We start from the raw sequence: 17,277 nt of genomic DNA on the forward strand, positions 1-17,277 counted from the left end.
ACAGAGACTACATTCACGTGATTGATGTCCAGTTTTTCAAAGGGTTTGACCATGATACTGACCACTGTCTCGTGGGTCTGGGGGTTGGGGAGTAAGAGGCACTGATTAATTGAGCATTCCAAAAGCTTGATATGGAGAGATTCAACCTTCAGAATCTAAATAATGCCAAAGTTGAAGTGCAGTATCTGATTCAAATTCCATACTTGTTTGTAGCTTCAGAAAATGTGGACATGAGTGAGCTTGGGAATTCACAGAGGCGGTCATCTGAAAGCTTCCCAGAAAGAGGTACTTTAGCCATTTGGGAAAGAAGTACATGGGCCACTTATGTCATCTTGTATTGCACATGTTAAAACCTGTATCATAGTTGGTGGGCCAACAGGCAAACAGATCAAACATACCGAGATCACAGCACTTGTCACAAATGGTGCCTGTTCTTTCAACATCCATAGAATGTTCACATCATATGTTGAAATCCCTTCCTGGAAAAAAGAGTGAACTTGAAACCTGAAACTTCAAACCCCGGTATTCTGCGTGCAAAGCGTTTTTCAAGAAGAATGTTCTAACCTAGCATCAGTTTCATCCACTGTCTCTTCAGTGTATGTGTGGCATTTTTACGTATAATTATCAGATTTTAATTTGATTTGTCTCATTCTGGTCCATCACACTCTTAATTACAGAGTGGATAATTTTCAGTCCAGTGTGACATACAAGTTTACAACACTTCAGTCTTTATTCACCTTACATGTTTCGAATCAAAAGAATCATCCTCAGAGGTGCACCACTATGATCAGGAAACACTGTTACATAAGTTGTTTTAACAATATGCACAAACGACACAGCACGCACGTAAACTACACGACTAACAATAAGAACGTACAATGAAGAGAAATAAATGACATCTTCCACCATCAGGAGGAAAACAACATGACCCAATGTTGGCTCACGATATTTTAACATAATAACTAATTTTTTACATACAAAAGAAATTTTAATACAATTTTAAATACATAGGGAAGCTACTGTATGGAAAAGTGAACATCATATTGCATGCAGTGGGAAATCCCAATCAGAATACCCAGCAAATACGCTTAAAAGAAACAGAATCATATGTAAATCTACAGTTCAAGAAGCGTCGTTGTGAATGCTTAAGGCAAACATCAAAAATAACTGAGATAATAACAAAAATTTATATAGTGAGCATTATTCATAGCTTAAGTGCTTATTTTTAAAACATCTTATGTGACAGCGTTTCCTGATCGTAGTGGTGCGTCTCTGAGGATGATTCTTTTGAATTGAAACATGTAAGGCGAATAAAGACTGAAGTGTTGTAAACTTGTATATCACACTGGACTGAAAATTATCCACTTTGTCAGATTTTAATCTCTTTCTTCCTTTTGTATGTTACCAATAATGACCTTGTCTCTCTGTCTGTGATTGTATGAATGGTTACGGAACCGTGACATCCCAAAATTTATGTTGGATTTCTTCCTTTTCACATGTGTATTATACATGGACACTTGTTTCAATGTGTTACTCTTGCATGGCATTTCTGTACTAGAAGTAATATGACTAAATGTTTAATACAATAGCAAGCAGGAACCTGGGATTACGGTAGACAGGCGCATAACACATGAGCTTGCTTCAGAGATCTGTTGGGGTGGTGATGGGGAGGAAGTGTAACATGTATAGGCTGTTGATCTGTCAACTGCACCATGAGTAGGAACACATGCGTGCAAGATCACGCAACTAGCCTGTGTCCCTCTCGCCCCAGCAACCAAAGGATAGTTGAGAGGCTCTCAGACAACCTCCCTGTATTAGGGTAAACCGTTAAAGTTCAGCTCAAGAGAACGTAGGCTGTTGTGAGTTGAAACCATGTAACGCTTGGTTTGAAAAAGATTCCTTAAAATTATTTGGTCAGAGGAAGGAGGATCCAAGCCAAATGAGTGGAGATAATCTGAACAGTGTAAGGCATGAAACTAGTAAACCTTTCATGAAAGAGAACGGGGATTATCTGAAAGATGTGCATAACAAGGTAGGAACAGGCAGTAGTAACAAGAATGTTAGGGTTTTGTTTAGAGGTATTAATGAATTTAAGAGGGGTTAGCAGTCTAGAATTAACTTAGTAAAGGATGAGTGAAGCCTTCATTATCGAGAGTATGTTGTGCTGTATGGTAGGATGACTGACGAATGGTAAAGGGGAAAGGTTTTGGAAAGAAGCAGTCATGGCCTAAAGGAGATACTGTCCTGATATTGGCCTGGAGGAAAACCATGAAAATCCTCAGTCAGGATAACCAGTGATCCAGTCAGATTTGAAATGAGCGCCCCACAAATATAAATCTGGAATGTTACCTGTAGACGAACATGTTCAGTATGAGAGTGGTGATATTCTTGCAGATTCTCACAGTATTTTGAGCAGGTGGAAGAACTTCTTCTGTCACCTGTCTTAATGTATGTGGGATTAACAGTGTTAGGGGCTAAAATGTATTCAACTGGTAGCTGAGCCTAGTTCATTTGAGGTTGAGATTGCTGTTGGAATGTTAAAACAGTATAAATCACCAGGCTTTGGTCAAATTCAGACCAAATTGATCCAAATGGAACTTCACTGGCCAATCACAGTAGCCACGCAGTCTAAGCCATGGATGTCTGTGTGTATTTATTCTGTATTTGTAATGTCATATGTAGGTTTTGGCCTTGCAGTGGGCTGATCCCCTGTCTAAGGAACGCTACCAACTGTGTATAGATTAAGGAACTGAAAAAATGGCCAAGGTCCAAAGGGCTGTAGAGCCATAGCGATAGCAAGAAAGGAAAGATCTTCACCTAGTAATTCATCAACATTTTGACAAACATGTTTGTTCCCTTTTCATGATCAAAGAGTAAGCTAAGGAAGCAACGAGAAAAAAGCACACAGCAAGCAGTGGATCTCTCTACTCTGCAAGTAAGACCTTTTTTCAGAACCAACACTGTTATTCTACATTTTGGTCCTGTTGGATCTCCCCAAGGTCCTTTACAGGCATGGCTCACTCTGGTTGACTCTTTTGTACTGGTTACTTGCTCAACTTTCACTTTAGTCCTGAAGACAGAAACACAGATTCCTCTGAAACACTGGTGAACTTATACTGGACTGTAAGATGTCATATCCCAGGCAGTCAAAATCTTCATAGTCATCACTATGATGACCTCAGATCCAACGAACTTGTTGTGAATTATGAACATGGGTTGTCAATTAAGAAGTCAGCTACTGATCAGATATTATGCATTTGTCAGGAAAAGAAATAGGATAGCAGTGAGTCAGTATATCAGCAGTTTGTAGACCTCATCAGAGAGTACTATTCAGGTAAGAAGGAAATATTGCACGACATTCTTGTTGAGTGTGACATACCCATGAAACATGTTAGTGTAATTGAAATTTGTTAAAATGAATACTATAGTAAGGTTCGTTTGTTTGATGTATTTTCTGGGCAGAACAGTGTGAATCAGTTAAATGCCTTAAGGTAAAAGGGAAAGTTCACCCTGTACTTAACTAATTAAGCATACTCAAGGTATGCAGGTTCGAACTCGGCGGAGGTCGTGGAATTTTTAAGGGCGGAAAAATTCAGGGAACAAGTCCTGTGGGAGGGACTTTAAGCCGTGTGTCCCGTGTCGTAGATTTACGGCACGTAAAAGAACCTCATGTCTTTAGGATACCTCTGAGCTAAATTATAGGCCCTTTCCCGCCCAAGTATTCTCCAATGCCTCTGGTGGATGGGGGAAGCATCAAGGTGCTGGAGGCCCACCTTGTTGGCTCTACGAGGGCTGATGGCAAGCACCGTTACCGGTAGGGTATGGCGACAGTAGAAATTAACAGGGGGACGCACAATGGTCCAATAACTGGTCTAAGTGCATGGGGAAACCCACCCCCTTCCATAATACATACATACATAACTAATTAAGTATTATGCCATGAAGAAATGCGGAGGAATGGATGTATAGATCCACATATTCTTGACCTCGGCACTAGTTGGAGGAGAGTGGTCAGCTTCATGCCCTGGGTGCTTTACTTCAAGGGAAAGAGCTGCTGGTACCTATTGGATACAAGGCTGAGTGGGCCCCAGGTGTCTTATGACCATTATTTTTCAACTTTACTCTAGAATAGGCAGTATGAAGGTTCAAGCATCAATGGGGGTTGGAATTGAATGGAATACATGAACTTCTCATCAACACTGATTATGTTAATTTATTGGACAAACATATATACAATAGAGATAACACAAGATCTTTGTCAGCCGCTGTTACAGATCTTTTGAAAATGTGGCAGAGTTGAGGTATTTGAGAATGACAGTTGTAAATTAAAATTAAATTCACAAAGGAATTGAGCGTGTAGTAAGTTTGGGGAATGCCTGATACTGTTCATTTTAGAATCTCTAGTCTTCCCATTTGCCACCTAGAAGCATAAATTTGATCTGGTTTTGTATGGGTGAGAAACTTGGTCTGTCACATTAAGGGAAGCTCAGTCAGTATAGTGATGGACTATGGGCTGAATGGCAAAGGAATCAATTTTTTTATTTCTGGTAGGAGCAGGTTTTCCTGTCCTCTGTGGCATTCAGACCAGCTGTGGGTCACACCCAGTGGGTACTAGGGGCTCTTTCCCAGCATCAGAATGGCCAGGGCATGAACCTGACCGCTCACCATCATCTAATTCTGGATTAAGAATACGTTAATCTATACGTCCACTCTCCCATGTGTGTTCATGATGTAGTGCTTAATTAATTAAGCACAGGATCAGGGTTACCTGCACCTTACATTAATTAGGAGTGTTTGAGAACTAAGCACTTAGATAATAAATATTTGGATGGCCACGCCATAGCTCAAGCGGTTAGTCACTGGCTTCCCACCGCAGCAGCCCAGGTTCGATCCCGGGTCTGGTCAAGTGGGATTTGTGGTGGAGAAAGTGTCACTGGGGCAGGTTTTCTCCGAGTACTTCGGTTTGCCCTGTCAGTCTTCATTCCACCAATTGCTCCACAATCACCCTCACCTATCATCTGGGGCTCGTACAATAGACCAGAAGTGGCCGCAGTACAAGGGACTTAGTCCCACCCCACTAGCATTAAAAAAAATTTGGATCTAAGTAAGTAATGGGATGCTGGAGAAAGAAGCATAAGGAGGTATGTCATAATTCGAACACTTCACTGGAAATTATTGTGATGATCAAATCCAGGAGGTTGAGATGGGTAGAGGATGTAGCAAGAATGGGAAAGATGGGAAAGCATGAAGGGATGAAACCACTTTGAATGAAGGCATAGGCCTGTATAGAAGAATTGGGTTGAAATGGATTTGAAGGAAATAGCATAGGAAGGTGTGGATTGGGTTCATCTGACTGATGATAGGTGGGTTATTGTGAACATGAGAGCCTTTGGTTTACATAAAAGCGAAAAGATTATCCCCATGTATACCTTGAGGGACTAAGGAACAACCAGGAAGTGATGACCAACCTGTGCTGCAAGCATCAGATCCGAGGCCCCCAACCGCTAACCACTCAACATTGATGTTTGATGTTCGTGTCTTTCATTGCTGTGGTATGTACAGGCCATGTTGTCAGACCTCTCTTCTGGATTCTGCATGTGGAGAAGTGAAGTTAATTGTAACAAGAAGTATTGAGGCAGTGGTTGGTTTTGCATTGTGGGAGGGAGGGTGGGAGAGCAGTACACTGTAAGTGGGGCCCTGTTAAAACCCACACACACCCTGCAGTCCCTGTCTCGTTTAGTGGACTTGTCCCATTCCACTGTGCTTTCTGCTGAGAGTGGCCAGGCCTAAAACACAGTAGATGTAGTAGTTCATACCCAGAAGAAAATTCATTGTCTTTTAGTTTTTTTCTTAGTGGGGTGACACTGAGTCCACTTAGTACTGCGGCCACTGCTGGCCTATTGTACCAGCCCCATGTGATAGATGATGGTGATTATGGAGCAATTTGTAGAATGATGTTTGACAGGGGAAACCAAAGTACTTGGAGAAAACCTGCCCCAGTGCCACTTTGTCTACTACAAATATCACATGACCAGATCCAGGCTTGAACCCGGGCTGCCACAGTAGGAAGCCAGCTACTAACTTCCTGTGCTATGGCACAGTCATTGTCAGTCTTCATTGGCTTGCTCTTTGTTACTGCTTGCTTCCATATTTAAAAGAAGAGGTTTGCGATGAATCCATATCATTTACATGTGTATTTTCTGTAGTGCTTTCCTGCCTCCCTTTGGGCTTTGATCAAAGCCTAGAGCTTGAGCAATTATGTTCAGCTTTGTTTTGTCTATAATATACTTCCCTGGGATATTGGTGATATATGTATATAGTAAGGCCACTGTATAAAGTTACTTTTATCATAAAATTTACTTACTGACACTGTCTAGCACAGCAGTTCTTAAGCAGAAATGTCTTATGTCTACATTTACATGTTAGGAACATATTATGTGGCCACATAACTGAAAACACATAACTTTATGTGTAATACAAATCCTACAAAGAAGGTTGTTATTAATTTACAATTTAAAGCAAATTTCAAGGGAAACGAGATTACCTTTGTGGGAACTGCTGACATTAAATCAAGCGTTGCAGCAGCAATGCACTTATTTATGCAGTCATCACTGGGAAACACTCACTGCTATGCTACGACTCAGTGGAAGCAGTTCAGTACAGCGCAATAACAGCAGAATGAGGTGTGCTCTATACGGACAGAACAAAACTACTTAAAAAGAGCCTATCCAGGAAAATCTGTCTTTCTCAATCAGCCTATCTGAAACCTGTAGCCTTCGACTCTTCAAGCTGAAGTTTGTCTGTATGTTCTGTATAATGGCAGTAAATATTTGTACAGAAATTTAATAAGTGGTTGTCCTTCAAAAAACAACATACCCACATTGGTGACCCAATGTGATTTGAACATGCAGCAGGAGCCCACTAAATGAGAACACTCACTGGACGCTCTGCTGCAGCTTGCCAAAGATTTTCATCTGAAAATTTTCTGTAGTACTTGTTTTTCAAGACACGAAGGTGAAGGATTGAGCTGTGTACAGCATACCCTCAATACCCATGTAAAAATTGCCATTGAATCTGCAGACGGAATGAAGATAATTTGACTCAAGAGAGAAAAAATGTTGTCACTAAAAATACTTACCTATTGTTCATGAAAATAGCCATCAGTCCATACAACAAATTACTAGTGTTCGCTGACTCCAGTGGACGGCGCTCTTATTTCATATTTAGGAGAGATCCCATGTTCAAATTTCAGACCAGAGGCTGGCTGTCTTGACAGGCACATTTCATGGTTTTCCCCAATCTCTTCAGGCAAGTGCAAAGTAGTGCCTCAAATTATGCCACAGCTGCTTCCTTTCACATCAGTTCAAATTCATTATGCAGCAGTCATGATAAACTTCGAGTGTATATAGACTGAGCTGTTGACAGTGTCATTAATTAAACCGTGAATAAATAAAATAAATAAACCAAAGAGTAATGTCTTCTTTTCAGGTATTTCTTTTTTATCTCATATAAGGTGTACATAAGTAAGTCATGTGTAACTAAATCCAAAAGTCTGGGTTCTTACAATTTGGTTTGACAGAGGTTCTGTGACACTTAAACACAAAATGAATGTAACATGAATTTTCATATTCTTTGGTTGGCTATGGTTCAATATAGTCTTGTATTGATGTGGAGTGTTTAATGAAAAAAGTTGTATCCCCCATCACAAAATGTTAATCAGATGTTGTATAATGACATCTCACATACATTTCATATACCTCTTGCATTTTTTTCGTCTTCGTCATGTGAAATTTGGGCAGGGAGTGAGTTTGATGAGGGGATCCATCAGTTATTCCTACTTCCCTCCCACCCACACCTGATTGCTACTAAGATGGTCGCAGTGGATGGGAATGAGACAGATAAGAACAGTAGACACAGTTGTAATAAGACACAACAGGTATATATTCAAAAGACAAGAACAGATAAACAGAACACATAAATCTGTGCATGCACGCAATATTGCCATGGGTTACAATTGTAAATATTGATACCTTGTTGTCATTTAAGCTAACACAACAACTAAGGTACTAGGGCTAAGGCCAGTGAAAAGGAATTATTTAGGTTGAATGAGGGAAAACTGGCCAGGCAGTTCAGTAGTGAGGGAATACTTCGAAGATGACTGCAAGAGAGCAATGAAGCCAAATTACAATATAGCACATAACTTCCATACCCATATTCCAACTAGCTGCCCCAGCCAACTCGATGTTTCTTTACTCTAAAAAAAATAGTCCAGCCCAACCCAAGCAAGCACCCAGGTGAAGGTGACTGCGAAGGGATGGAGAACGATGGGAAACAACTGGGTTGGAGAAACGGTGAAGCACTGGGGTGAATGGAAAACCAAGATACTTGTTTACTAAAAAAAAAATGGAAGCCATGAGTTACCACACAGCTCAAGCAGGCATTGGATAACATTTATACATCATGGTGCTTTATAAACTGTTACTGTTTGTTGGATTTCGGGTGTGGTAAGATTAGTTTTTTGTTGATTCTCATTGCCAGTTTTATGATTCTTGTAGGCCCAAATCCAAATACATTCGTATCACCAAGGATGAGTTCTTCACCAACGAGGAACATTACCTTTCCAGCACACCTGCAAAGGCTGAGAAAGCATGCTCCTATGACTTGGATGACTGTGATATAGCATGGTTACAAATTCTCAATGGAGAACGAGCTTGCATGGGTGAGTACTGTGAAATTCTGTTCTACATTTGTGTATATTAAAATCGTGTGCCCTCCGCACTGTGTTGCTGTCTGTAAATGCTTTTCCATGGTCCATGGAAGGGTACCTACTTCTTTCCTGATTCTGGGTTCAGTGAGTCGTGAATGGTCAAGCTATCCCTGCAGCAGGCCTTGGAGGCCTGTAGGCTTGTGAGATGTCAAGACTTGCACATTTTTCTAGACAATCAGCTCACAGATGATGCTGAGGTTGTCAGCCTTATGTCCCAGCCGCCCTTTATACCCAGGAATATTCCTGGTACTCATTTCTCTTATAGGTTGAGTCGACCTCAGGGCCATAGTGCGGCTGGAAGGATTAGGTCAATAGAAAAATCTGATGACCTCATACAAAAGGAAAAATTGCTAGTTCTTTGTAATGCACTCAAACCCTCCCAAATTCTCTATCTAGTTATTTATCAATGAATTGGCTATACATGTAGAAGTGTTGGTGGCCTCATTATGATGTTGATCATTGCACTTTGCTCTTGCCTTTCTTTTCTAAACTTCCAAGGTAACCTGTTTGCACAGAAAAGTCATGTCTTCATCATCATACATTTCATAAATCTTAAATAGCCTGAGGACAAAAAATGTGCACTTTTTGTTCAAGACATCGTGGTACTATTGCAGGTCAGTCTGAACATCTGCCCCATTGCTGTCCAGTGTCATTTTTAATGGGCAGAGTGGTATTCCATTTTGCTTCAATTTCTTGATTGTAGACAGGGTTTGGATTGGTAATCTGTACTTATCTGGCAGTCATTGCCCAGCAGTGGGTATGCATGCCACAACACGAAAGTAAGGACAATGTCCCAGTGCATAATTAAGTACTGTGCATGCAGATGTTTGTAGCTCCATATATGGTTAACCTTGGCACAAGATGGAGGTGAGTGACAAACTTCACACCTCAGCAGCTATGGAAGGAGCCCCACAGCTGTTGTGAATGCTGCAGAGAAGAGAGGAATCTCTGCCTCTGCCAAGAATTGAACCATGAAACCACTGAGGAAGACCATATTTCATCATTTACATTGTTTGCTAGAGGATGTGCCTTCCTGTGAGACATCCGAAGGAAATCTGGGGCTGTCGTCTGAAGTTTTGTTGTTACAGAAGACTTATAACCACGTTTTCTGAGCTTTATAAACATAAGTTTCAATAAGCAAAAACATTTTTTTGTCTCGTACACCCAGCTGATAACTGCCAGTAGGCAGGTTGGCATAGCCTTTCTCTTTTATTAGGGAGGTGCTTGGTTAAAATTTTAGCTGGGACACCAGATGTAAAATGACCAGGACGTGAAGCTGCTCAATCACCTACACATAGTGCCAAGGTTAAGAATTATGGAGGTGTACCTCCATTCCCCTAACATGTTCATGGCATGCTGTTTAATTTAGGACAGCGACATCTTTACCTACCTTATGTCCACTTGGAGTATCTTTGTTTTGTTTTTAATTGCTGACTATTTAATAAAGGCATGGGTTCTTTATTTCATTATGCAGAAGATCTTGTTTAAGTCATCAATATTCTGGATTACAAAATAAAATTTACTTTTTTATGTTAAGATTTGAGGTTTTCATGGCAGTGATGATATGTGTTGTGGTTTTCTAGTTATGATACCATTTATTCTGATATATAGATGTCAATATTTTGGAGGGATGTACTGGCTCTACTTCAAGCCTGAAGAAGGAATCAGTATATTCCTCTGAAACATTGGTACCCATTTTCTGAACTGCATAGTATTGTGACATGATGACTCAGAGCCAGAATAGTGGAACAGCTCAAGGCACGCAACAATAGAAGAACTGTAGGAAGCAGTGTTTCCTGTGCAGCTATGTAAGGATGACAAACGGGAGTAATTAGTTGTGAGTCATAGCTTGGAAGGCATGGGTCAGAGGTCAGAGTCAATGGTTGAGTTTCATTGTTAGACACTGCTATCAAGCTATTAAGACTTTGTGTTTGCATTAGTGATTTGTAGTGTGCGCAAGTCAGTGACACAGTTAACAATTATTTGTAGTTACGAATTACGGGCGCTTGATAAATCCAGTCATCAGTCCAAACCCAATGTCTAGTCACTAACACATGACAGTGTCATAACTTAGAAGACTGCAGTATGAATTTATGATATTAGTTTGCCTGAATTGCTGTCAATCACAGTCTGTCTTGACAAAACCTAAAATTCCTTGCAGAAATATTTATTTTGTCTTGTCCATGATTTATTATTATTCAGGATTTGTCATCCTGAACAGTTTTAACATTTTTAATATTTAAAATTTAGCAATATATATAACGAATATATATTTTAGTTATTTTAGTATAAAAACAGGGCATGCAATGCAGTAGTTCGACGTACATCGAAAAGCACCTGAAGATGGCACTTTAGTGCCGAAACATGTAGTGCAAGAGAGAAGAGTAAGGTGAATAAATGTATGCACTGTAAGACGGTCAGAATAAATCATGGACATAAATCAGTGCAACAGGACGCTAAAATATAACATTATTTTGTCTTTGTTTGAGTTGGAAATGTATTTTCAACATGACCAAACCAACTCCCTTCTTTCAGAAAAAGAGTTTTTAAAACAACCAAATTATATTAAGTACCTACCACAAGACAGTGGCAGATCCTTTGTTTGTGAAGCTGTGAATGTTTGGATATGCAGATTTTGAAACAAAGCATAGAAAAGACTGCCTTTAGAAGCTAGAAGTTCTCCTTGATGAAGACATGTTCCCTCCCTTGTTATAACAACCATCATCTTTACTAACAGCCCACTAGATTGGCGTAGAAATATGTGTGACACATTTATTGTAACATTTTGGGCTGTGTACATTTTATACATACACCTTATATGAAAGGTAATGACAGTTGAATTTTAAAGTAGATGACATGAATATGCATATGATGTAACCACCATAAAATGAGTATAACTTATAATCAAGAGCTTTATTATAGCAACAAATATCATCAGAACCTTAATTTTTAATGCTATATGTATGGAAAAAGGGGCAGACGGTAGCATAGTCAGTTGAAGCACTATGCTACAAGCCGGAAGGTTTGCGGGTTCAAGTCCCGATGAAGTCATTGGATTTTTTTCAATTGACCTAATCCTTCCAGCCGCACTATGGCCCTGGGGTCGACTTAGCCTCTAACAGAAACGAGTACCAGGAATTAATTAAATAATTTTCCTGGGAAGTAAAGCGCGGCCGGTGCTTAAGGCTGACAACCTTACCGCCAACTTTGAGCCGACTGTATAGATAATGTGGGACCCTCAACGTCTCACAAACCTATGGGCCTTCACCGCCTGTTACAGGGATAGCTTTACTTTATATATATATATATATATATATATATGTGTGTGTGTGTGTGTGTGTGTATGGAAAAATCTCATACAAAATACAGAGTTTTTTCTGGCACTTGTGTCATTACAAATGACTCGTAGCTAACTGAAAGTTAATATGTATAACACACCCTCTTCTGTAGGATGTGATGTTCAGACCACTGTGGTTATAAAGAAGCCTATATATTGGGATATAACACCAAGTAGTCCACTGAAAATCAGTGTTGCTTGATTTTCAGTGGACTTCATTATACTATATTCCAGAAGTCAGAACTTTTCACACCTTGTCTTGTTAGTAAGTTCAGTCTTATGAAATCATACCATATCGCACCATTTCTGCATCATGCATTGATTTATGTCTTGCCTGTGAGTGGGCTGTATGTGGTAGCATAGTTGATTGTGGCACTATGATGCAAGCCATAAGGTCATGGGTTCGATTCCTGATGAGGTTATTGGATTTTTCAATTGACCTAATCCATTCAGCCACACAGTGGCTCTGGGATTGACTCAGCCTCTAACAGAAATGAGTACCAGGAATATTTTTGGAATATTCTTGTGGGTAAAGGGCAGCCAGTGCTTAGGGCTGACAACCTTGCCGCCATCTGTGAGCCGATTGTCTAGAAAATGTGGGAGCCCTGACGTCCCACAACTCTATGGGCATCCACGGCATGTAACAGGGATAGCTTTACCTCTTTACCTTACCTTGCCTGTGAGTTAAGTTCCCACAAATGTTCTCCTGAATGTTTCAGGCCTACACCCCGTCACAGAAGACCAGCTGGAGCGTGTGATTGAAGAACTGGAGATACGTTGCTGGGAGAAAGTGCAGACCATTGTCAAAACGGAAGAGGGGCTTGGCATAGAATATGATGAGAATGTCATCTGTGATGTCTGCAGATCTGTAAGTATTTCCAACGCATAACACCACACTCCTTGCCCTGACCTTTACTTCCATTGCGAGACATATGGTTTATCAGGCCGAATCCTTCTTGTATCTCATTCACCCTGAAGATGATGCTATAGTTAGTTAGTTAGTTAGTTAGTTAGTTAGTTAGTTATTGGAGAGGGTGGGTTTCCCCATGCACTTAGACCAGTATTGGTCCATTGTGCTTCCCTCTGTATTCTACCAGTCTCTATACCCTACCGATATTGGTGCATGCCATCAGTCCCGACCGAGCCAGTGAGTTCGGCCTCTACTGGCTTGGCGGTATCTATAATGCTTCCCCCATCTATCAGAGGCATTAGAGACTACTGTTGGGCGGGAAACGTCCTTGAATTTGGCTCAGTGACCTCCTTTGGAGATATGAGGTTCTTTTACGTGCCGTAAAGCTACTACACGGGACCCATGGCTTAAAGTCCCTCCCGGAGGAGTTGTTCCCTGAATTTTTCCGCCCTTAAAAATTCCACGACCTCCATCGGGTTTGAACCCGCATACCACGAGTCATGACGTGGGAACGTTACCTCTAGACTATGGAGGCCACTAAGATGATGCTATAAGTATGTGTATAAATTGTAATGGTGACGGTGATGATTGCGGTGCTAACTCTTGAAATCATCTTTTGTAAGAAATGTACACGTACTTCATCATGTGTCTCTAGTGTATGTACTACTCATTTGTGATGATTAATAATACACTCAACTCTCGATTATCCGGGGGCAGATAAACTGGTTTGCGGCTTAACCGGTGCTTTTTTTGAGGCCTATATATTGTTTAATATTCATTTAATTTTGTTTCACATGGTGAGTTGTAACACTGTTTTCGCACTAGTGTGAACCGAACTCTGCATTTTGTGGTCCCATTATGCTAACACAATGTTCTAGGTTAGTGGTGAAAGAATGCAAGGAATTTGGGAAAGTTTCAAGGACAAATACACCGCCCCAGTTAGTCTCTTTGTATTGATCTTCAAGTGCGTTAGCAAAATGTCAGGGTGTAAAAGGAAGCGTGTTGTGTTAAGTATTGAACAGAAACTCATGTGAACCAGGCTTCGAAATGTTAAGCAGTGACGAAATCGTAAGTTCAGTGGGGGTGCAGCCAGAAGAGCGGGAAGAAAGTGAGAATGAGGAAGATGTGGACGCTGCTGCTAGTAAGAAAATATCACATGGTGCTGCTCTTAATCATCTGGAATCCTTACTAGACTATCTTGAGAGTGAAGAAATCAGTTTATTAAGTGACAAGCTAATATTACATAGGCTCCGTACGGATATCCATAAAAAGGAAAATGCAGCGAAAAAGCAAACGACAACATTAATTTTTTTAAGTGTTAAGTGTGAATATTCGTAAAAAGTGTTGGATGTTGTTGAACACTGTGATTGAAATAACTAATTCATACTTCAGTGTAATGTAAAAAGAAGTATTAAATAGGCCATGAAATGGCATAAAAATGAGGTTGAATAGATTTATATACAGGTAGGCCTATAGTATTATGAAGGTACAGTATTACAGTAATACTTTTAATACAATTTGTCTTAACCGGGTTTTCGATTAATCGTGATTTCCATCCCCACCATCCGGATAATCGAGAGTTGAGTGTATTATATTTCAGCATCCTGTTGCATTAATATCTCACTCACTCTCTTCCATCTGTAAATTAAAAACACATGCACAAGGAACACAATATGAATGCCACAACATACAAATAGCTTGAAGAAAGTACAAGCGTATATTCTCAAACATGACGAAACACAATAACAGCATGTTATTAATGATGTGCAAGCCCATGTAGTGTAATGATTCCTTCAGTTAATAGTTGCCTGATGATGGCGTCACGAGGTTGAAACATGTAGCAATGAATTACATTTTAAAGACATTTTAAGTGGCATTTAAAATAAAGAGTTGTGTTTGTGTTGATTAATTTGTCAGACAAGAAAAATGCTCCACTGGTCCATATGTATGCATGTTGTTACTTGTCATGTTATGTTTGCAGCCGGACTCTGAGGAAGGCAATGAGATGGTGTTCTGCGACTCATGTAACATCTGCGTGCATCAGGCATGTTATGGCATCACAACAATACCATCAGGCTCCTGGCTGTGTCGTACCTGTGCCCTCAGCCTGCGTCCCGAGTGTGTGCTCTGTCCTAACAAAGGGGGGGCCATGAAGTGTACACGTTCAGGGCAGAAGTGGGCACATGTATCTTGTGCGCTCTGGATCCCTGAAGTGAGCATTGGTTGTGTTGAACGCATGGAGCCTATCACGAAAATATCCAGCATCCCAGTAAGTACATCTGGACCATTGATCTCTGATTTATTTCATATGGGTGGTTTACTTTCTGCCTTTTGCAGCCACCAAGATTTGTTGTGTCTGTACCAAAATACTGGATAATTGGCCAGTCTTTTCATAAACTGTGTATACTATAATTTTTGTGGTTTTTGGAGTTGTGGTAGTGGAGATTGTACTCTTCTGGCTCATAAAAAGAGATGTCCTGAATATGTTTAACTATTTACAGCTGAGTGGCTCTAATTGCACCCCCTCTCCCCCCACTTTAACATACTAAAACTCTGCATATTGCATACAGGGTGTATTTGTGTGCTTCATATGGTTCTCACATTAAGCAACTCCCCCCCCCCCCCAAACATCATTAACCAGTTGGTCTTCGTAGGGGAGATGTAAGGTGTTTACTACCATGTATGAACCAAATTTATATATTGTGACATGTTGACCCCTACCTCCCCAGCGGCACGTAGCGGTAACGTAGCACTCGCGTAATAGGCGATTCATCACCCCGCCGCTCTCCCGCGGTGACGTCACGAGCGGAGCCGACGTTAGCCGAGTCCCCGCAACCTTGAAGCTATGCAAAGCGAGTGAACAGCGGTGACGTCACCAAGGGGTAACAGCGTCCTAGGCTATACGCCACGTCACACTAGCGACAGCGAGCAGAATAAAAGCCGGCTGAACAGCAAGCGAGAGTCAGTGTGTTATCAACAGTGCTCAAGGTAGCAGCCTGGGAGTGTGCGATAACAAAGAAGTCAGCGAGCGGAAGACTTATTGTGTGCTTTTGAGACTTAGTGAGTGCTGTAGTACAGTTATACTTGAAGAGTGTAATTCAGGGAGATTTGTATAGCTCCCGCGTTGTTAGTACGTGAAGATTTTGTTGTAGGGTTTGTAAACTGTGGAAACCCGTAACATTGTGATAAGTAATTGTAGCCGTTTCTTGTAGATTGTTGAATAAACCAATTAACGATCTCTACGGCGTATTCAGTAACGAAACATGTTACAATATATTATTTAGAAGGAATTCAGTCTTTAAACTATTAATAGATAAGCAATTCATGGCATAATTAATCGTACAGTGTTCTACTACTGAACTGAATGTTGTGGTGTTTTTAAAATTTGGAAGTCCTGGTTTCAAATTTGTTTCAGAGACTGGCTATCTTGACTTTTTTGCGGGTTTTCCCAGTCTCTCCATTCAAATTTGACTTCACATTAGACAATAACTGTTACATTCCAAATAATTTCCAGTCATTCACCAGTTGTCCTGCCATTTTATGGTATAGTCTTAGCTGTGGACAGTGTCATAAACTATCAGTAAATGGAATGCTGCTAATGAACTGCTTTTTCACGCATAATTCTAATTTTAAATTGTATTGCATCTGTGTTTCACTGAGAATGGCGAGGTATTACTGCAAAAGGCAATCACTTTGTTGTGAATAATAATAAAATGGTTATGTTATAACAAAGTGGTTTTTGGTGACAGATTGCCAGTTCAGTAAGCAACATCTGAGGTTATGTTACACTCATAATAATTATTTCCATATACATGACCAAAACAGTAAAGAATGGTATGTGCACTCTTCCATTTTTCTGTGAAGTCACTAGACCGACTGAGACATTTTCCCCCTGCTATATACTACTTGATTTCCCAATGAAGATAGAATAAGAGTACGGTGCTTCCGATTTATAAGTGGACCTGGGCGTTCATCTCATGTCTATAGTGTTTCCTTCTGAGTGTGCTTCTGTAGCTATCCGCAGAACATGAAGTCCAGACTGAATTGTGAATGGGTAAGACATTTCTGTGTGAAAATTATTGGGATGCACAGGACAGAATTGAGGGCTAACACTTCTGACAAGATGCCTAGTTTGAAAGTCAAGGTTCACCACTGTGTCCACTGTTCCTACACCTTGTTATTTTCATTCCTCCTCTGTTTCTCATGTGTGTAGGAATAATAAATGTGAGATTAACATGTGCTCATATATTATTGGTTCAGTGC

General features: G+C 40.4%; 1 protein-coding gene across 3 annotated transcripts in view; it reads left to right on the top strand.

Annotated features, from left to right (window-relative positions):
• The window catches only part of LOC111862796 (PHD finger protein rhinoceros), a 39,341-nt gene that overhangs the window by 6,119 nt on the left and 15,945 nt on the right, over window positions 1–17,277 (top strand). For all 3 annotated transcript variants that reach the window (XM_023848474.2, XM_023848476.2, XM_023848475.2), the window contains exons 6-8: window positions 8,556–8,719; window positions 12,824–12,972; window positions 14,996–15,283. In XM_023848474.2, the coding sequence (XP_023704242.1) occupies window positions 8,556–8,719; window positions 12,824–12,972; window positions 14,996–15,283 (601 nt within the window). The remainder of the gene's footprint in view (window positions 1–8,555; window positions 8,720–12,823; window positions 12,973–14,995; window positions 15,284–17,277) is intronic.

The sequence above is a fragment of the Cryptotermes secundus genome, unplaced genomic scaffold (assembly GCF_002891405.2).
Source record: "Cryptotermes secundus unplaced genomic scaffold, Csec_1.0 scaffold462, whole genome shotgun sequence".
Taxonomy (NCBI): Eukaryota; Metazoa; Arthropoda; class Insecta; order Blattodea; family Kalotermitidae; genus Cryptotermes; species Cryptotermes secundus.